Source organism: Pseudophryne corroboree, chromosome 12 (genome assembly GCF_028390025.1).
Source record: "Pseudophryne corroboree isolate aPseCor3 chromosome 12, aPseCor3.hap2, whole genome shotgun sequence".
NCBI classification, from domain to species: domain Eukaryota; kingdom Metazoa; phylum Chordata; class Amphibia; order Anura; family Myobatrachidae; genus Pseudophryne; species Pseudophryne corroboree.
In genome coordinates, this window is record NC_086455.1 from 151,023,594 (window position 1) to 151,040,305 (window position 16,712).

The window sequence follows — 16,712 nt, forward strand, 5'->3', positions numbered from 1 at the left end:
AAGATGTAACCGCAAAACATTTTCACCGCATTTGGCGAAAATATGTTGCATGGTGTGAGGCCAAGAAGGTCCCTACAGAGGAATTCCAACTGGGTCGTTCCTACATTTCCTGAAAACAGGACTGTCTATGGGCCTAAAATTAGGGTCCATTAAGGTTCAAATTTCGACCCTGTCGAATTTCTTCCAGAAAGAACTGGCTTCAGTGCCTGAAGTTCAGACGTTTGTAAAAGGGGTACTGCATATACAGCCTCCTTTTGTGCCCCCAGTGGCACCTTGGGATCTCAATGTTGTTTTGAGTTTCCTAAAGTCACATTGGTTTGATCCACTCACCACTGTGGAATTAAAATATTTCACATGGAAGGTGAAGATTCTATTAGCCCTGGCTTCAGCCAGGCGTGTGTCAGAATGGGCGGCTTTATCATATAAAAGCCCTTACTTAATTTTTCATTCTGACAGGGCAGAATTGAGGACTCGTCCTCAATTTCTCCTTAAGGTGTTTTCTGTTTTTCACATGAACCAACCAATTGTGGTACCTGCGGCTACTAGGGACTTGGAGGACTCCAAGTTACTTGACGTTGTCAGGGCCCTGAAAATATATGTTTCCAGGACGACTGGAGTCAGAAAATCTGACTCGCTGTTTAGCCTGTATGCACCCAACAAGATGGGTGTTCCTGCTTCTAAGCAGACGATTGCTCGCTGGATTTGTAGTACAATTCAGCTTGCACATTCTGTGGCAGGCTTGCCACAGCCAAAATCAGTAAAAGCCCATTCCACAAGGAAGTGGGCTCATCTTGGGCGGCTGCCCGAGGGTCTCGGCTTTACAACTTTGCCGAGCTGCTACTTGGTCAGGGGCACACCCTGACTGAGGAGGACCTGGAGTTCTCTCATTCGGTGCTGCAGAGTCATCCGCACTCTCCCGCCCGTTTGGGAGCTTTGGTATAATCCCCATGGTCCTGACGGAGTCCCCAGCATCCACTTAGGACGTTAGAGAAAATAAGAATTTACTTACCGATAATTCTATTTCTCGTAGTCCGTAGTGGATGCTGGGCGCCCATCCCAAGTGCGGATTGTCTGCAATACTTGTACATAGTTATTGTTACAAAAATCGGGTTATTCTTGTTGTGAGCCATCTTTTCAGAGGCTCCTTCGTTGTTATCATACTGTTAACTGGGTTCAGATCACAGGTTGTACGGTGTGATTGGTGTGGCTGGTATGAGTCTTACCCGGGATTCAATATCCTTCCTTATTATGCACGCTCGTCCGGGCACAGTATCCTAACTGAGGCTTGGAGGAGGGTCATAGGGGGAGGAGCCAGTGCACACCACCTGATCCTAAAGCTTTTATTATTGTGCCCTGTCTCCTGCGGAGCCGCTAAACCCCATGGTCCTGACGGAGTCCCCAGCATCCACTACGGACTACGAGAAATAGAATTATCGGTAAGTAAATTCTTATTTTTTTTGTACGATGTGTACGATGGATGGTGTAATGGTTATGGTACTAACTGTGTGGAGTTTGTATATTCTCCCTGTGCTTACGTGGGTTTCCTCCAGGTACTCCGATTTCCTCCCACAATCCAAAAATAAACTGGCAGATTAGTTGGCTCCTAACAAACATTAACCTTAGCGTGAATGTGCGTGTACATGTTGTAGGGAGTGACCAAATATTTTCTGTAAAGCACTGCGGAATATGTGTGCTTTATATAATACCCCTTTCACACCCCGCCAATGCCGGATCGCACCCGGGAATTGGAAACGGGTCCTTCCCGGGTGGGATCCGGCATTGGACGCTGATGCTGGCTACAACGACCCGGCAGTATGCCGGGCGGGTTGCCATAGCGGCGGGGGGGGGGCGGAGCCGGCAGCAGGGACTGAGGCGGCGCTGGGAGATGACATCATCTCCGCGCCACCTCTCCCTGTTGTAGTGAACGGGTCCCGGGTACGCCGCCATTGACCCGGTATTCTTCCCAGGGAATAACACTGCTTTATTCCCGGGTTGAATTGCCGGGTCAGGTGACCCGGGATTTCGGCTATAGCACTTTCACACCGCACGCTGACCCGGGTGATACCGGGTTATTTGTGCAGTGTGAAAGGGGTATGGATAACTGGTAATAAATAAATAAATCATTTTTATTTTGTCATCACATTAACAATGTTTCAATAACATCTACGTAACAAGACTGTAACATTTTGGTTCGCAGCATAACAATGTTTCAATAACATTTACGTAACAAGACTAACATTTTGGTTCGCAGCATAACAATGTTTCAATAACATCTACGTAACAAGACTGTAACATTTTGGTTCGCAGCATAACAATGTTTCAATAACATCTACGTAACAAGACTGTAACATTTTGGTTCGCAGCATAACAATGTTTCAATAACATCTACGTAACAAGACTAACATTTTGGTTCGCAGCATAACAATGTTTCAATAACATCTACGTAACAAGACTGTAACATTTTGGTTTGCAGCATAACAATGTTTCAATAACATCTACGTAACAAGACCGTAACATTTTGGTTCGCAGCATAACAATGTTTCAATAACATCTACGTAACAAGACTAACATTTTGGTTCGCAGCATAACAATGTTTCAATAACATCTACGTAACAAGACTGTAACATTTTGGTTCGCAGCATAACAATGTTTCAATAACATCTACGTAACAAGACTAACATTTTGGTTCGCAGCATAACAATGTTTCAATAACATCTACAAGACTGTAACATTTTGGTTCGCAGCATAACAATGTTTCAATAACATCTACGTAACAAGACTGTAACATTTTGGTTTGCAGAATAACAATGTTTCAATAACATCTACCTATAAAAACTAACATTTTGGCTCACTGCATTTAAATTTGTATTTATCCAAATACTAAGTAGTGCTTAATACTGTATTGAATTAATGGATTGCGCCAAGATGGCTTTGATAGGATCTTTCTCCCCGATTTGTGTCCACCACAGAAATTCAGCTAGGTAGGATTTGTGGTGGTGGTGTCGTGCAGTAACTTTGTGCTTTTTGATGTGCCACTTGGCCGAACCCCACATTCACCTTTCAGCGTGCGGAGTGTGGGTGCCGCTGTACAGATCCAGGAAACGGTGACTGCAATTTACCTGGAAGTGCTTGTGTCCTGAACCTTCTAGTTTCCTGGTCTTGCAACCAGGAAGACATTATAGTTAAACAGCTAAAGGGAGGGGGGTGAGTCAGGGCAGAGCTAGGTAGCGCAGTAGATCTCCTGTCTTTCTCTTGCCCCAGGAACGCAACAGAGATAATTATCTGCGTTAAAAAAAGACCAATAATAGGTGATCCCATGTAGTCCCTTTAACAGCAAAATACTCCCTTCCAAATTTATGTAATCTTTTATCAGACATTTTATGAGCTATATTGTATTTTCTGTGTGTGCAAAACCATCTGATTATAATCCCTTTCCAAATTGACTCCTCTGATACTGACCCCTCATCATCTCCTAATAGAACTGCGCGGCTTCCGTGCCCAGTATCTACGAAGTTCAAGATTTAGTCAACCTCATCTGCATCTGTGTGCGATGGTTATCTCATTCTGGCTGACAGACAAAGTGCATTCATTGCAGAGGCGTTGATGGCTCTCATTGCATGGCATCCACGCTGACAGTGAGGTATTGATAGCTCAGTAGTGAATGAAGTTTACTTTAAGTGCTACTGTTAGCCATGGGGGGAAAACTATCTAATACGACAGGATTCTAAATAACTATTAGCATCTGTAGGGTTTAGAAAGAAAAAAACTCTTATGTGGACAGAGTAATAGGCCTTACACATTGGACGATATCTAAGAACGATATGAACGATATCGTTCAGAAATGAATGATATATCGTTCATATTGTTTAGCGTGGAGGCACCAACGATGAGCGATGCGCGATCCCCGCAGTCGTTCATCGTTGGTTTTTCATTGTTACACATAGCAAGGAAATTTGGACGATATCGTTCAACATTCAGATCGATCATCGTCCAAATCACACAACTCGCTGAGTGTATAGGGCCTAACAGTCCCTCTGGTAAATGAATAAGTGGATAGATGAAAAGCTGGATACTTATGGTGGAATAAAAATAACCCACTCACTGGACTCCAATCCGAGCCAAAAATAGTCTGATGATGCTCATAGCACTGTGTGATTGGGTGTAGACACTTAGTACAGCTCGGTTCATCTGTTGAGCTTTCTGCTGTTACTCTGTCCTCAAATCTTACGCGTTTCATCTCCACAGGTAACATAATAACATAGTAACATAGTAACTAAGGTTAAAAAAAGACAATTGTCCATCGAGTTCAACCTATTTGTGGTCTCCTATGCAGTCTTATTATAGGACTAGTTATTTTTATGTTAGGACTAGTTATATTAACTGTAATGCGTGTCTACGCACCATAACCCTTAATATCTGTATCCAATAGGAATTTATCTAACCCATTCTTAAAGGTGTTGACTGAGTCCGCCATTACTACTCTCTCAGGCAGGGAATTCCAAACACGTATTGTCCTTACTGTGAAAAAACTTTTTTGCCTCAATGTACGGAAACTCCTCTCTAACCTAAGCGAGTGACCACGTGTCCTCTGTGCTGATCTTATAGAAAACAGGTCCCTCCCAAGCTCTGTGTATTGACCCCTTATATATTTGTAGATGTTGATCATGTCCCCTCTTAGTCTCCTCTTTTCCAGTGTAAACATGCCTAGCCTTGCAAGCCTTTCCTCGTATTCCAGCATCTCCATGCCCTTGATTAGTTTGGTCGTCCGCCTCTGAACCTTTTCTAGCTCCAGGATATCCTTTTTGTAATATGGTGCCCAAAATTGCACACAGTATTCAAGATGTGGCCTCACTAATGATTTATATAACAAAAGTATAATACTCTCGTCCCTTGCATCAATTCCCCATTTATGCATGCTAATATCTTATTAGCCTTCTTTGCTGCACTCCTACTTTGGGTTCTGCTGCTTAATTTGTTATCTATGTGAACCCCTAAGTCTTTTTCCAGTACAGAATCCCCTAGTATTACCCCATTTAGTATGTAGGTGATTCTCAAAAAGATGTCAGCTAGTCACTTTCATTGCCTGGTAGTCACTGTCACCAAATTGTAAAGTCCTACAGCAAATATTTTAACATCCGTAACAGAAATAATTTGCTAATTGTGACTCAAAATCCAAACCTATTTGGGTGATAAAAAGTCTGGTGAAATATATATGTTAAAAATGATTTCTGTTGAACACAGGTTTTATTTCTTAGTAATACCAGAGAAGCGTTACATGATATATATTTGGTCACCTAAGGTACTGTTTTGATTGAATTCTATTCATTTTGGCTTTCAGACACATAAGAAAATTGCACAAGATTAAATAACTAAACTAACAGTCCCACTACAAACTACAATGTTGCGCATTCATAAGACAGAGACTTACGGCACCGTAATGTACTGCTGCAATAATAAATAGAAAGAAGAATATGACTTTCCACGTTAACGAAATGAAGTGCTGATGTAATATATAGAAAGGCCCCTTGTGATCTTAACTGCTCACTACGAATGTCTAGCTCTAAATGAAGGGTGTGTAATTAATGCATAATGGTAATACACACTGAATGTATGCAAATCCCAATGTTCTAGCTCCTTGCTCAGTCCAATGCAAAGTAAAAGCCAAAGTTTATGAGTCATTGACTTTATATGCAGCATAAAGCCGTCCCACATTTCCGTACATTAGCTACAATTTATTACCATGCTTCATTTCATTACTGTGATGGAAAGCCTGTTGAATTAAATCACTGGTGAGAGTCCCTTAAGGGGTATTGTGGAGTAGTAGACACTACGTGCCGCTGGCTGAGTAGCTGTGTAGCTTACTCATCCCCAATTCTCTGATACACCTCTTCTCTGAAAAGGTCTCAAATACTAAGTAATGGGTACAATTGTCTAAGGGGGTCATTCCGAGTTGATCGCTCGCTAGCTGTTTTTAGCAGCCGTGCAAACGCTAAGCCGCCGCCCACTGGGAGTGTAGTTTAGCTTAGCAGAAGTGCGAACGAAAGGATCGCAGAGCAGCTACAAAGTTTTTTTGTGTAGTTTCAGAGTAGCTCAAAACCTACTCAGCGCTTGCGATCACTTCAGACTATTCAGTTCCTGTTTTGACGTCATGAACACGCCCTGCGTTCGCCCAGCCACGCCTGCGTTTTTCCTGGCACGCCTGCGTTTTTCCTGGCACGCCTGCGTTTTTTCGAACACTCCCTGAAAACGGTCAATTGACACCCAGAAATGCCCACTTCATGTCAATCACTCTGCGGCCAGCAGTGCGACTTAAAAGCTTCGCTAGACCTTGTGTGAAACTACATCGGTCGTTGTAATAGTACGACGCGTGTGCGCATTGTGCTGCATACGCATGCGCGGAAGTGCCATTTTTTTTGCCTGAACGCTGCGCAGCGACCTAAAACAGCTAGCGATCAACTTGGAATGACCCCCTAACTCCCTAGAGAATATCTGCATTTATAACTTTTTAAGCTCTGAAGTTTGTGATATCAAAGGCATTAAATCTTACTTAAATTGCCTATGTGATGTATTAAATATACTGGATTATATTTCTGATCATACATTAATGTGCAGGAGACTCCCAAATTTCAGGGAGCTGTCCTGGACTCTTGAGAGCCTCCCACAACTGCCCACTGCAGAGAAGTGGTCAGTCGGGGGGCTTGAGAAGGCAATTCATGATGAGTTTCACTATCGTGGCCCCATCACCACTGCAGAATGCAGAGACTTGGGGGGTCATTCCGAGTTGATCGCTAGCTGCATTCATTCGCTGCGGGCAAAAAAAGGCACTTATGCGCATGCGTATGCAGCGCAATGCGCACACGCGTCGTACTAATGCAACGAACGATGTACTTTCACACAGGGTCTAGCGAAGCTTTTCAGTCGCACTGCTGGCCGCAGAGTGTTTGACATGAAGTGGGCGTTTCTGGGTGTCAACTGGCCGTTTTCAGGGAGTGTTCGAAAAAACATAGGCGTGCCAGGAAAAATGCAGGCGTGGCTGGGCGAACGCAGGGCGTGTTCGTGACGTCAAAACAGGAACTGAATAGTCTGAAGTGATCGCAAGCGCTGAGTAGGTCTGAAGCTACTCTGAAACTGCACAAAATTATTTTGTAGCCGCTCTGCGAACCTTCCGTTCGCACTTCTGCTAAGCAGATACAATACACTCCCAGTGGGAGGCGGCATAGCGTTTGCACGGCTGCAAAAAACTGCTACCAAGCGAACAACTCGGAATGACCACCTTGAGGTATTGGACCAAGAGTACGCAATTATCATGCTTATTATTATTTTTTTTTGTTATTCAAATAGCGCACACATATTCCGCAGCACTTTGCAGAGAATATTTGTCCGTTCCCATCAGTCCCTGCTGCAGTGGAGCTTGCAATCTACAGTATATTCCCTACAACATGTAAACACACATTCACACTAGGGTCCATTTTTGTTGGGAGCTAATTAACCTGCCCGTTAATTTTTGAATTGTGGGAGGAAACCGGAGTACCCGGAGGAAACCCACGCAAGTACGGGAAGAGTATACAAACTCCACACAGTAAGGGCCATGCAGAGTGCTGTACGGCAGTAATGCTAACCATTACACTGTCCACACTGCACTTTCCACCTTGTCTTCTTCGGCATATTCCAGAGGTATGGGTAAAAAGTCATCAAGTATGTTATCGACAATATATCAAGAAATCTATATCAATATATTAAGAAATCATTTGTAACCAAACTATAGGACATAAATTCACATTTCAGCAAAGAAGTGTTAAATGCATTTTGTTTCTAGGCCGATTATTCTCTTTGCCTGGTGCCTGGTGAAGGCTATACACCAGAACCTGGGGAACTCGAGGAGTTGGCAAAGATAGAAGCAGAACTGCAGATGTTCTCCAGTAGTAAAGAGACCATAGCAACCAGTAATTGTGACCCTGCTGTATCATCCAGAGATTCAATACAGGTAAATCATGCTTTATCATAACGATCTACAGTGATGAACAACTCTTTATTGGATTCATGTCTGCCTCGTAAGAGCTCAATGGATGCACACTTCTTCCAGTGATGATTTGGTCCAAGATTTGTGAAGACCTCAGAATGAAGAATTACAGCTGCAGGGTGTGCAGTGCACACGGGCCCATGAGGTCCTTGGTCCAGGGGACAGGTACCGCACACCCTGCACCTAGGACTGGCCATCGTGTGATCACCCCCTCTTCCCTGCACTCATCTGGTAGTGCCAGAGTCAGTGGGTAAAAGGCAGTGCTCACATCAATTATTTAAGTACAGATGGTGCAGGATCCATATAAATCAGTAGCCTATCCGTATATATAGGGGGTCATTCCGAGTTGATCGCACGTAGCAACTTTTTTGCTGTCCACGTGATCAACTAGACGCCGCCTATGGGGGAGTGTATTTTAGCATAGCAGGGCTGAGATCGCTTGTGCAGCCCTGCTATTAAAAAAAAGTCTTGTGCAGAAGTAGCCCAGGGTATGATTTACTTACCCTGTGCGATCGTTCCAGCGATGCAGGTCCCGGAATTGACGTCAGACATCCGCCCTCCAAACGCCTGGACACGCCGGCGTTCGACCATCCACTCCCAGAAAACGGTGAGTTGACGCCCCGGAATGCCTCCCTCCTGTCAATCTTCTTGCGGTCGCCGCTGCGACCGCTTTTGTCGTTAGTGGCGTCGCTGCCTGTTGACGGCAGTCACCGGGCAACGACGCGCCTGCGCAATGCGCCTGCCACGCATGCACAGAACAGACCCGTTCGCACCGCTGTGACAAAGAGCAGTGTGTGAACAGGTCGGAATGACCCCCATAGATAGCAAGGTCTGCGCACTTACAATTGGCTGAATAAAGGAAATAGATTTATTACTGAAAAGTATACATTACATCAGCATGATTTTCTGCATGCCCCTGTGAAGAATCATGCTGATGTTGGAGATACTGTATGTATATATAAGCTATATAAATAAACACCACAAAATAAATAATTTATGGTCCTTACTTCGTTATTAAGGGGCATATTTATCACAATCTGCATTTTTATTACAAATGTGATAAATATTTTTCATGTAAATTTGCAATGTTAAAATTAATATTATCACTCAATTGTACTAAAAAGCTCTTTCCAGGAGACGGGCTCCGATAATAGCCCATCCTGGTGAAGAAGGAAGCAGTATGATAGCATTACACTGCTTCCTGGTTCAAGTTCCCGGCAGCCAATGCGCATGCCTGGTGATTGCCCAGTGCTTGCCGCATCGGAGGGCCAACGGGGAGGGAGCTTCCGGCACTCGCATCCTTTCTATCTCCTCCAGACGCCTCCCGCTTCCTTGCAGCTGTGCAATGCCATACAGTCATGAATCAGGCCTGTGATACATTTGGGGGATCCTTAAGATTTGTGGCTATCCCCCAAACACGGCTGTTTTGGGGGAATTTCATGCAAATATTGTTTGATAAAATAGGCCCCTAATTACTTGAGCAGAATTCTAAACGTAGGATTTCACAATAAAATCTTTTTATCAGTATTTTTTTACATTCCGATGGCATGCGGAGAGCAGGATCAATGATACCCAAAACTGCCCATTCGGGTGTAAAGGGCACATAGGTTATTAAGTTAGCCTCCGCATATCCCCTAATTAGATGCCAAAAATATTGCACATAAAATCTACATTTGAAAATTATATATGTATATTTTTTTCATCATCTTAAGCTAGATACAAACGATATGTAGAGATAATATGGTAACTCAACAAAATAACATTTAAAAAAATTAGAAAACCTAACCCATTGGGGGCCGCTGGCTGGGTATTTGTTTTTAACCCAGGATGGGGAGATCTGAGCACTACTGTCTTTCCAAACTCATCAGATACGTCTAGGCTGAAAACACCAGCACACAACATATTTATTAACTCTCTATTAACATTTATTTATAGAGCGCCAGCAATATACAGTTGAGAACAAACCAGTAATAAAACGAGACAGGGTAGTAACAGACAGACAGAGAGGTAAGTGGTACGTTTGTTCCAAAGAAGAAAGTAGTATAGCTAATAACCATAAAATGCAAAACATACTGCTATTGGTTAGGTTATCTGAGCATCTAGTTGTGTGCAAGTTCCCTTTTATGGCTAGAAAGCAAACATAGGCACAAAACATACATGTAAATGAGAACTTATTCCGATTATACTGTTACTCTATAATACAATACTCCCTTTATTTCCTCATATCAAAGCAAGAAGATCCCCTAGGTTTTGTTGTTGATGGATTTTGGCATTCTCTTTAGTTATTACCCGCAGGATGCTGGTGGTATCCATCAAAGGGACTCTCATGTGATAGCATCCAGGTGCTAGGTACCACAGATTTAGCTATTATGTAGTGTTAGGACTGCTGATATCGGAGAAGCCTTGAAGTGGCTCAGCAGCTAAACATATGTTTGCAAACATGTGTGACTAATTCTCTGATTTCTATTACCAGATAGGTTCAGGTATGGTTGCAGGTAATTTTTAGTGTGCTGAAGGGAAATTTAGGGGTGGGGATTTGCACCCCACCCTCTCTGTCTGTTGTTTGTCTGTGACACCTCCCCCTTTCCAGCACCTGATACATAATTATCTCCAGGAATGACCGAGCAACTATCATTGTTTGTCTACCACAGATTTAGGTACAGGTCCCCAGGTGGCTGGCTAAGAAGTAAGTCTATTTCTAATGCTGGCGGTTAGTATCGCTGGGGTGATGAGCATCGATGGGCAAAGAGCCGTGATTGACAGTCTTTTCTGGGTTATTTGATAAGTAGGCCTCTTAGACTGTGGTGCTTCAGTATGAGCATGATTAATTAGAAGAGACACGTGTGTATTAATGCAGTTGATGATGAAATGGAAGGAAGGCAGTGGAATACACGATATACCACTGGGTGGCCATCCTACCCATACAGACGCCTTACTAGGGACTAAGAACATAGATATCTTTACATGAGTAGGGTTTATAGGTCATACAAAAAAAACAAGTTAGAAGTTAAATTGTTTGTGGTGGGCAGTTTATAGTTTAACAGTTAAACAATACAGTGAACTAGCCAGCTTTCATATACAAACGTACTGAGTAACAGAAAAATTATTCCAGTTTTACTGGTGGCACAATTGTAAGGGCACTATCCTCTAAACCTCTGACCCAAAGCATTTGAGGTTCCACCTCCCCCGCTTCTCTGGAAAGCTTTCGCTAACCCTAGCAGTGATGTGACTCCCCGGACTCCCTGGTATAATGGGAAACAAAAGTGTCCGTAAGGGTGTGCAGAAGTCTTCCCGTCGTCTCTGAGCCAGTTTAAAACTAGAGCTTTTTCCACTGTTTTTCCTGTGGGAGTAGTCTCATATTGCCCAGAAGAAGGCCTACCATTAGAAGGCCTTTTCCAGATGCTACTTGTCCACCATGCAGTCCCCTGTGGGATGCGGTCGGGATCTCGACAGTCAGATGACCGTCGGCGGTATCCCGACGGTCAGAATCCAGATGGATCCCGGAGGTAAGTACGGGGAATTAGGGATAGCCACTAGGGGGTAGGGTTAAGCTGCAGGCGTGGGGGGGGGGGGGGGGGTAGGGTTAGGCTGTGGGGGAGGTTAGGGTTAGGCCGCTGGAGGGGGGCGGTTTGGGTTAGAGGAGGGAATGTTAGAGTTAAGCTGCAAGAGGGGTGGGTTAGCATTAGGGGTAGGGTGAACTTAACGGGATCCATTGGGATTCTGCCATCGGTCTTCTGACTGCTGGGATCCTAACTGCCGGGATTTCCTACATACCCAACCCCCATGTGTCCCAGACTGTTTCGGGACTTAGGGTAGGGCCACACATAGCGGCCAAGAGGGTCCCGTTCAGCGGGACCCGCTTGGCTGGAAGGAGACTGCCGGATGACAGGACGGCGGGATTTCAATGAGAACACATACATTTCACAGGATCCGTGTGAACACAAATCTCCCCCCCCCCCCCCCCTTCCTCCCGGCCAAGCTTGGCTGCTATGTGTGGCCCAGTAGCGGATCTTGCCACGGGCAAGCAGGACTTTTGCCCGGAGTGCCGCCTTCCGGAGGGCGCCGGCGCCATCCGGAGGGCGCCGCACCATGGCAAGATCCGCTACTGCTGTGCCCCCCGCTGCCCGCTGTGTCCCCCGCTGGTCCAGTTGGTTCCCCGCTGTGAAGGGAACTAGACGCTACGCATCTAGTTTCCCTTCGTGGAAAGGACCTTTGCTGTGCAGTGCGCGATGACGTCATTGCGCACCGCACAGCATTGTGGGACTGACAGACGCTAGGGGTCATAATTGACCTCTAGTGTCTGTCTATGCCAGATCCGAGGAGAGGAGCGGCGCCGGCGGAGGTCTGCAGCGGTCGGGAGCGGGGATAGTAAGTATTATTATTTTTTTCTTTTTCAGCGGCGCTACTCTACTGTACAGGGGGCATAACTGACCACGCCCCCGTATGAAGCCACGCCCCTATTTCCCGCCCGGGGCGCCAAAACGGCAAGAACCGGCCCTGGTGTGGCCCTAGCCTAATGGGTCAATAATGAGTAAACCTTGAGGTTAATGGGCATTGAATACTTTAAATGGGGCCATCTTTAAGATGACAAGTGATTTTAACTTATCTTGTAAGGCTTATTTTCTATCCCTTCACCGGATACTGCAGGATATTTCCACGTGGTAACTAAAATATGGGAGCTGAAGTTGATCATAATCCTAATTTTCTGTATGGGGAATTTATGCCTATTTGGAATTCTATGGGGGATATTCAGTTGTTTGAAAAGTCAGATAGGTGTCTGTTTTTTCCTTTGAATTCCCCCCTATGAGTGACAGAAGTATGTTGGTTGGGAGTCTGTCACAGCTCACGTTGGAACAATGGAAAACATTACACCAACACTGTACTGTAAATTAATGTAGAGGTGTTAGATACCAGTGACAGGTTTTTTTCTGTAATCCCAGCACATATTTCTGTGAGTAATAGGTAAAAGTTCCGACCTGGTACTGCACGCAACGCTAATTCATGCAGATGTCTTGCTGGCAGACACTGGGATGTGCGACTTGCACAGTAATTATAGGTAATTCCTCTCGCAGGAAGTAAACACGCCAAATCCTTGCTGTCCAAGTTATATTTAAAGCCATAATCTAAGCCTTATAGGTGTCATTTCGTGGCGAACACAAGTGAAAATCTACACAAATATGCAATTAACCCTCGCCACATACTGTTTAATTTGAGTCTTCCACTTTTAGCACACTTGATTTATATCTGTGCGGTTTTGAACTTGTGTGCAGGCTACGACTTTAAAGAAATCTCCCAACCAAAAGCACATATTATATCGGCTGAACAATATTGTAAATGTATATTATCAGTGCTTTATTTTCCAGTGTTTGGTTTACTCAAGATCCAGCCCAAGCAGAAAGACAGTTTGCTTTTTTTTTTTATGCGCCTTTGTTAACGCTTGAGCCAGGGTGTGTGGGCCCCCCTCCTCTCCCGTAGCCGTCACGCCGCTGCCAGCGCTCTGAGCGCTGTAGACTCTGGCACAGTGGCAGAGTCTACAGCGCATGCGAAGAACTCCGAAAAATGGCAGCCGCGCCATTTTTTCGGAGTCCTGCACATGCGCTGTAGACTCTGGCACTGTGCCACAGTCTCTAGTGGTCAGTGCCCTAGCAGCGGCGCGATGGCTACGGGAGAGGAGGTGGCCCACACATGGTCAGCAGTAGACTCCGGAAAGGTAAGTATAGGAGAAATGGGTGCAGTGTGTGCGGTGTGGGCCCCTCCGGGACTCGGGCCCTTGTGCACCGCACACACTGCACCCGTTATAGAAACGCCAATGGTTTGAGCATATGATGCACATTATGTATCTGATACTGCAATGCAGTTCATGTAACGGCTCTTCTCACTTACATGTTTGCTAACCAGGAACAGATTACAGTGTGCTTTTCATTATATGGTCTGTATTAGTAAGGATCATGTATCACTGTTATATAGGATGTTAAAGTACTGGCAGCTTTATTGATACATACCTAAAGGATCTGTTTTTTCACGAAAGCAAAATTTGTGATATGCGGGTATTTATCTCAGGAGTAAAACTAGAATTGTTACAGGGGGCATTTTACCTTTTGCCTTTTATGAGAATGTTAAAATTCTCTTTATAGGCATGTTGTATAAGTTTAGGTTATTTTATATACTGTATATCAAACATCATGTATGTATCTTGCTCTAGGAAAGTCTGTATATTGCATTGACTCCTTTACTTGAATAAATATTATAATATCACTGTTTTATGTCCTATATCACACAATGGTTTTAATGGCATAGGTTCATGCTTTTGGTTTGTAATTAATTAGACAGTGTTACAGGATATTTAATTTTTTGTAACATTTTCAACACAAAAATATCTAAATACATAGGGTACAACTTACTTGTCATAGGCGTTCATTTGGGAGCCCGAGATCAGTCCCGATGCAACCGGTTCTGGTTCTCAAACTGACACCTATACCGAGTAATCTTGGATGTCCTCGTACCACCTCAAGATCAATCTTTCAAAAACTGAACTAATAATGGTGGTTATTCCGAGCTGATCGCTAGCTGCATTTGTTCGCAGTGCAGCGATCAGGCTTAAAAATGGCAGTTCTGCGCATGCGTATGCGGCGCAATATACGGGCACAACGAACGATGTAGCTTTGCACAGGGTCTAGCGATGCATTTCATTTGCACTGCTTGCCGCAGAGTGATTGACATGAAGTGGGCGTTTATGGGTGTCAACTGACCTTTTCAAGCAGTGTTCGGAAAAACGCAGGCGTGCCAGGAAAAACGCAGGCGTGGCTGGCAGAACGCTGGGCGGGTTTGTGATGTCAAATCCGGAACTGAATAGTCTGATGTGATCGCAAGCGCTGAGTAGGTTTTGAGCTACTCTGAAACTGCACAAAAATATTTTGTAACCGCTCTGCGATACAACTGTTCACACTTCTGCTAAGCTAAAATACACTCCCAGTGGGCGGCGGCATAGCATTTGCACGGCTGCTAAAAACTGCTAGCGAGCGATCAACTCGGAATGTCCACCATTATTGCCACCATGTTAAAAATAACATCTTCATGATGATGATCTCTTGGGCATTCGGCTGCATGACCTGCAAAACATGAACCGTGTCGGGTCCTGAGGGCCGGCTTAAGGCTCCTCTCATCTGATCACTGGCTTCCACCTCTGTGCCCCGTCATCTGATGTCTGCTGCAAACTGCCGTAACTGCCAGTTTACAGAAGACATCAGATGACCGGGGTCACAGTCCAGAAAGCTGGCTATCAGATGACCGGAGTCACGGAGGAGTGCACCGGCACACTGATCACTGCAATGGAGGCTACATTTTTTAACATTTTTTTAAAGTGATCAGCCTGTGGTTTTGTTATATACAAATTGCTGGTCTCAGGCAGTGGTTTCCAACTCTGCTCTGCCTGCCAGAGTGGAAAACAGAGTCCGGAACCAGAGGGAACCTGTGGATAACGCTGTCTCAGGATAGCGTTATTATCACAGGGCTTCATCCATTATTTTTTCACATTTTTTATAGAAAAATCAGCATTTCCCATTATAAGTATGGTTATTATTAAAACAAAAATGTGAGTTAAATGGTTTGGAGTAGTTTTTCATGAAAAGTGCTCTAAAAGCCCTTTAATAAATTTTCAGTGAGACTAAAGTAATGTGAGAACACCCTTTTTCACATTACTTTAGTAAAAAAAAATATTAATAAATATGCCCATAAGTGAGAAGGACTGTGTATCACGAGTCCCAGGAGTGACGCCCCCTTCTCTCTGTATGCCGAGCAGGGTGATGGGAGGTCGAGCTGCTTGGCCAGGCTTTCGGGCTGGGCCGCCCCATCAGGCCACAGAAGTGCCAGATGGCCAGTCAAGCCCTGCATGTATGGCAGCTGGATGGGGAGATCAGTTGTATCTGGCTTGGAACAATGGGACAATTTGAAATAAAATGATTACGCTGTCCAGTCCTTGCTGTCCACTTACTGTATTATACGAGCATGGCTGCATTTGTTACTGTACACAGCTGTTACCCTGAATGTTGCCTGGAGAATAGTATCGCACATTTACAGGAAGTTTAATACGTATGTGAATCATCAAACACCCCCCCCGTTATATTATCATCTGTTCACCGTCTTTTCAGGATGATTTCATGGACAAGTTTGGGAATCCTGAGACTGCACCTGGGGAGAAAGTTTTACGTTACGCCAGGGAGCTGCGGGAACAGAAGATACGTCTGAAAGAAATAGACCAGCAATTGGAAGACATAGTGAGAAGCAGCGCTACGCCAAGTTGTGTATCTCGCTACAGCGCTCTGTTAAGTGAATCATCTGTAAATATGTCACAGTGTCAGCATACTGCTTTGGAAATCTCGTTCTCTAAAAAGCCAGAGTCCTCAAACACAGAAAGTGGTTCAGAGTCTAAAGTGTCATTTTTTTAAATTAAATAATATATTTCATGTTTGAGTTACTTTTCATTTTTTTTTTTTTTTTTACATGGTGTGATTTTTATTAAAGATTTTCACCCACAAAGAAATGTAATAACGAATCATTCATGAAGCGTGGCAGACAGGAATAATGGCTTGTGACAACACAAGATGTTGCTCCTGGTTCTGAGTCACACGCTACTGCAACCACTTTAGCGACTTTTGCCGTAGTTGTGTCTTTACCTTTATGCTAATGCCGGTAT

At 44.3% G+C, this 16,712-nt stretch overlaps 1 protein-coding gene across 10 annotated transcripts in view; it reads left to right on the top strand.

Moving 5' to 3' along the window:
- FSIP1 (fibrous sheath interacting protein 1) overlaps positions 1-16,482 on the top strand; it is a 77,322-nt gene extending 60,840 nt beyond the window's left edge. For 8 of the 10 annotated variants that reach the window (XM_063948184.1, XM_063948189.1, XM_063948182.1 and 5 more), the window contains 2 exons: positions 7,817-7,984; positions 16,168-16,482. In XM_063948184.1, coding sequence (XP_063804254.1) covers positions 7,817-7,984; positions 16,168-16,464 — 465 coding nt within the window. In that variant the 3' untranslated portion in view covers positions 16,465-16,482. Of the gene's footprint in view, positions 1-7,816; positions 7,985-9,955; positions 10,028-16,167 lie in introns of all 10 variants that reach the window. The other 2 variants (XM_063948188.1, XM_063948187.1) reach the window with 2 other exon arrangements.
- Positions 16,483-16,712: the final 230 nt, after the last annotated feature.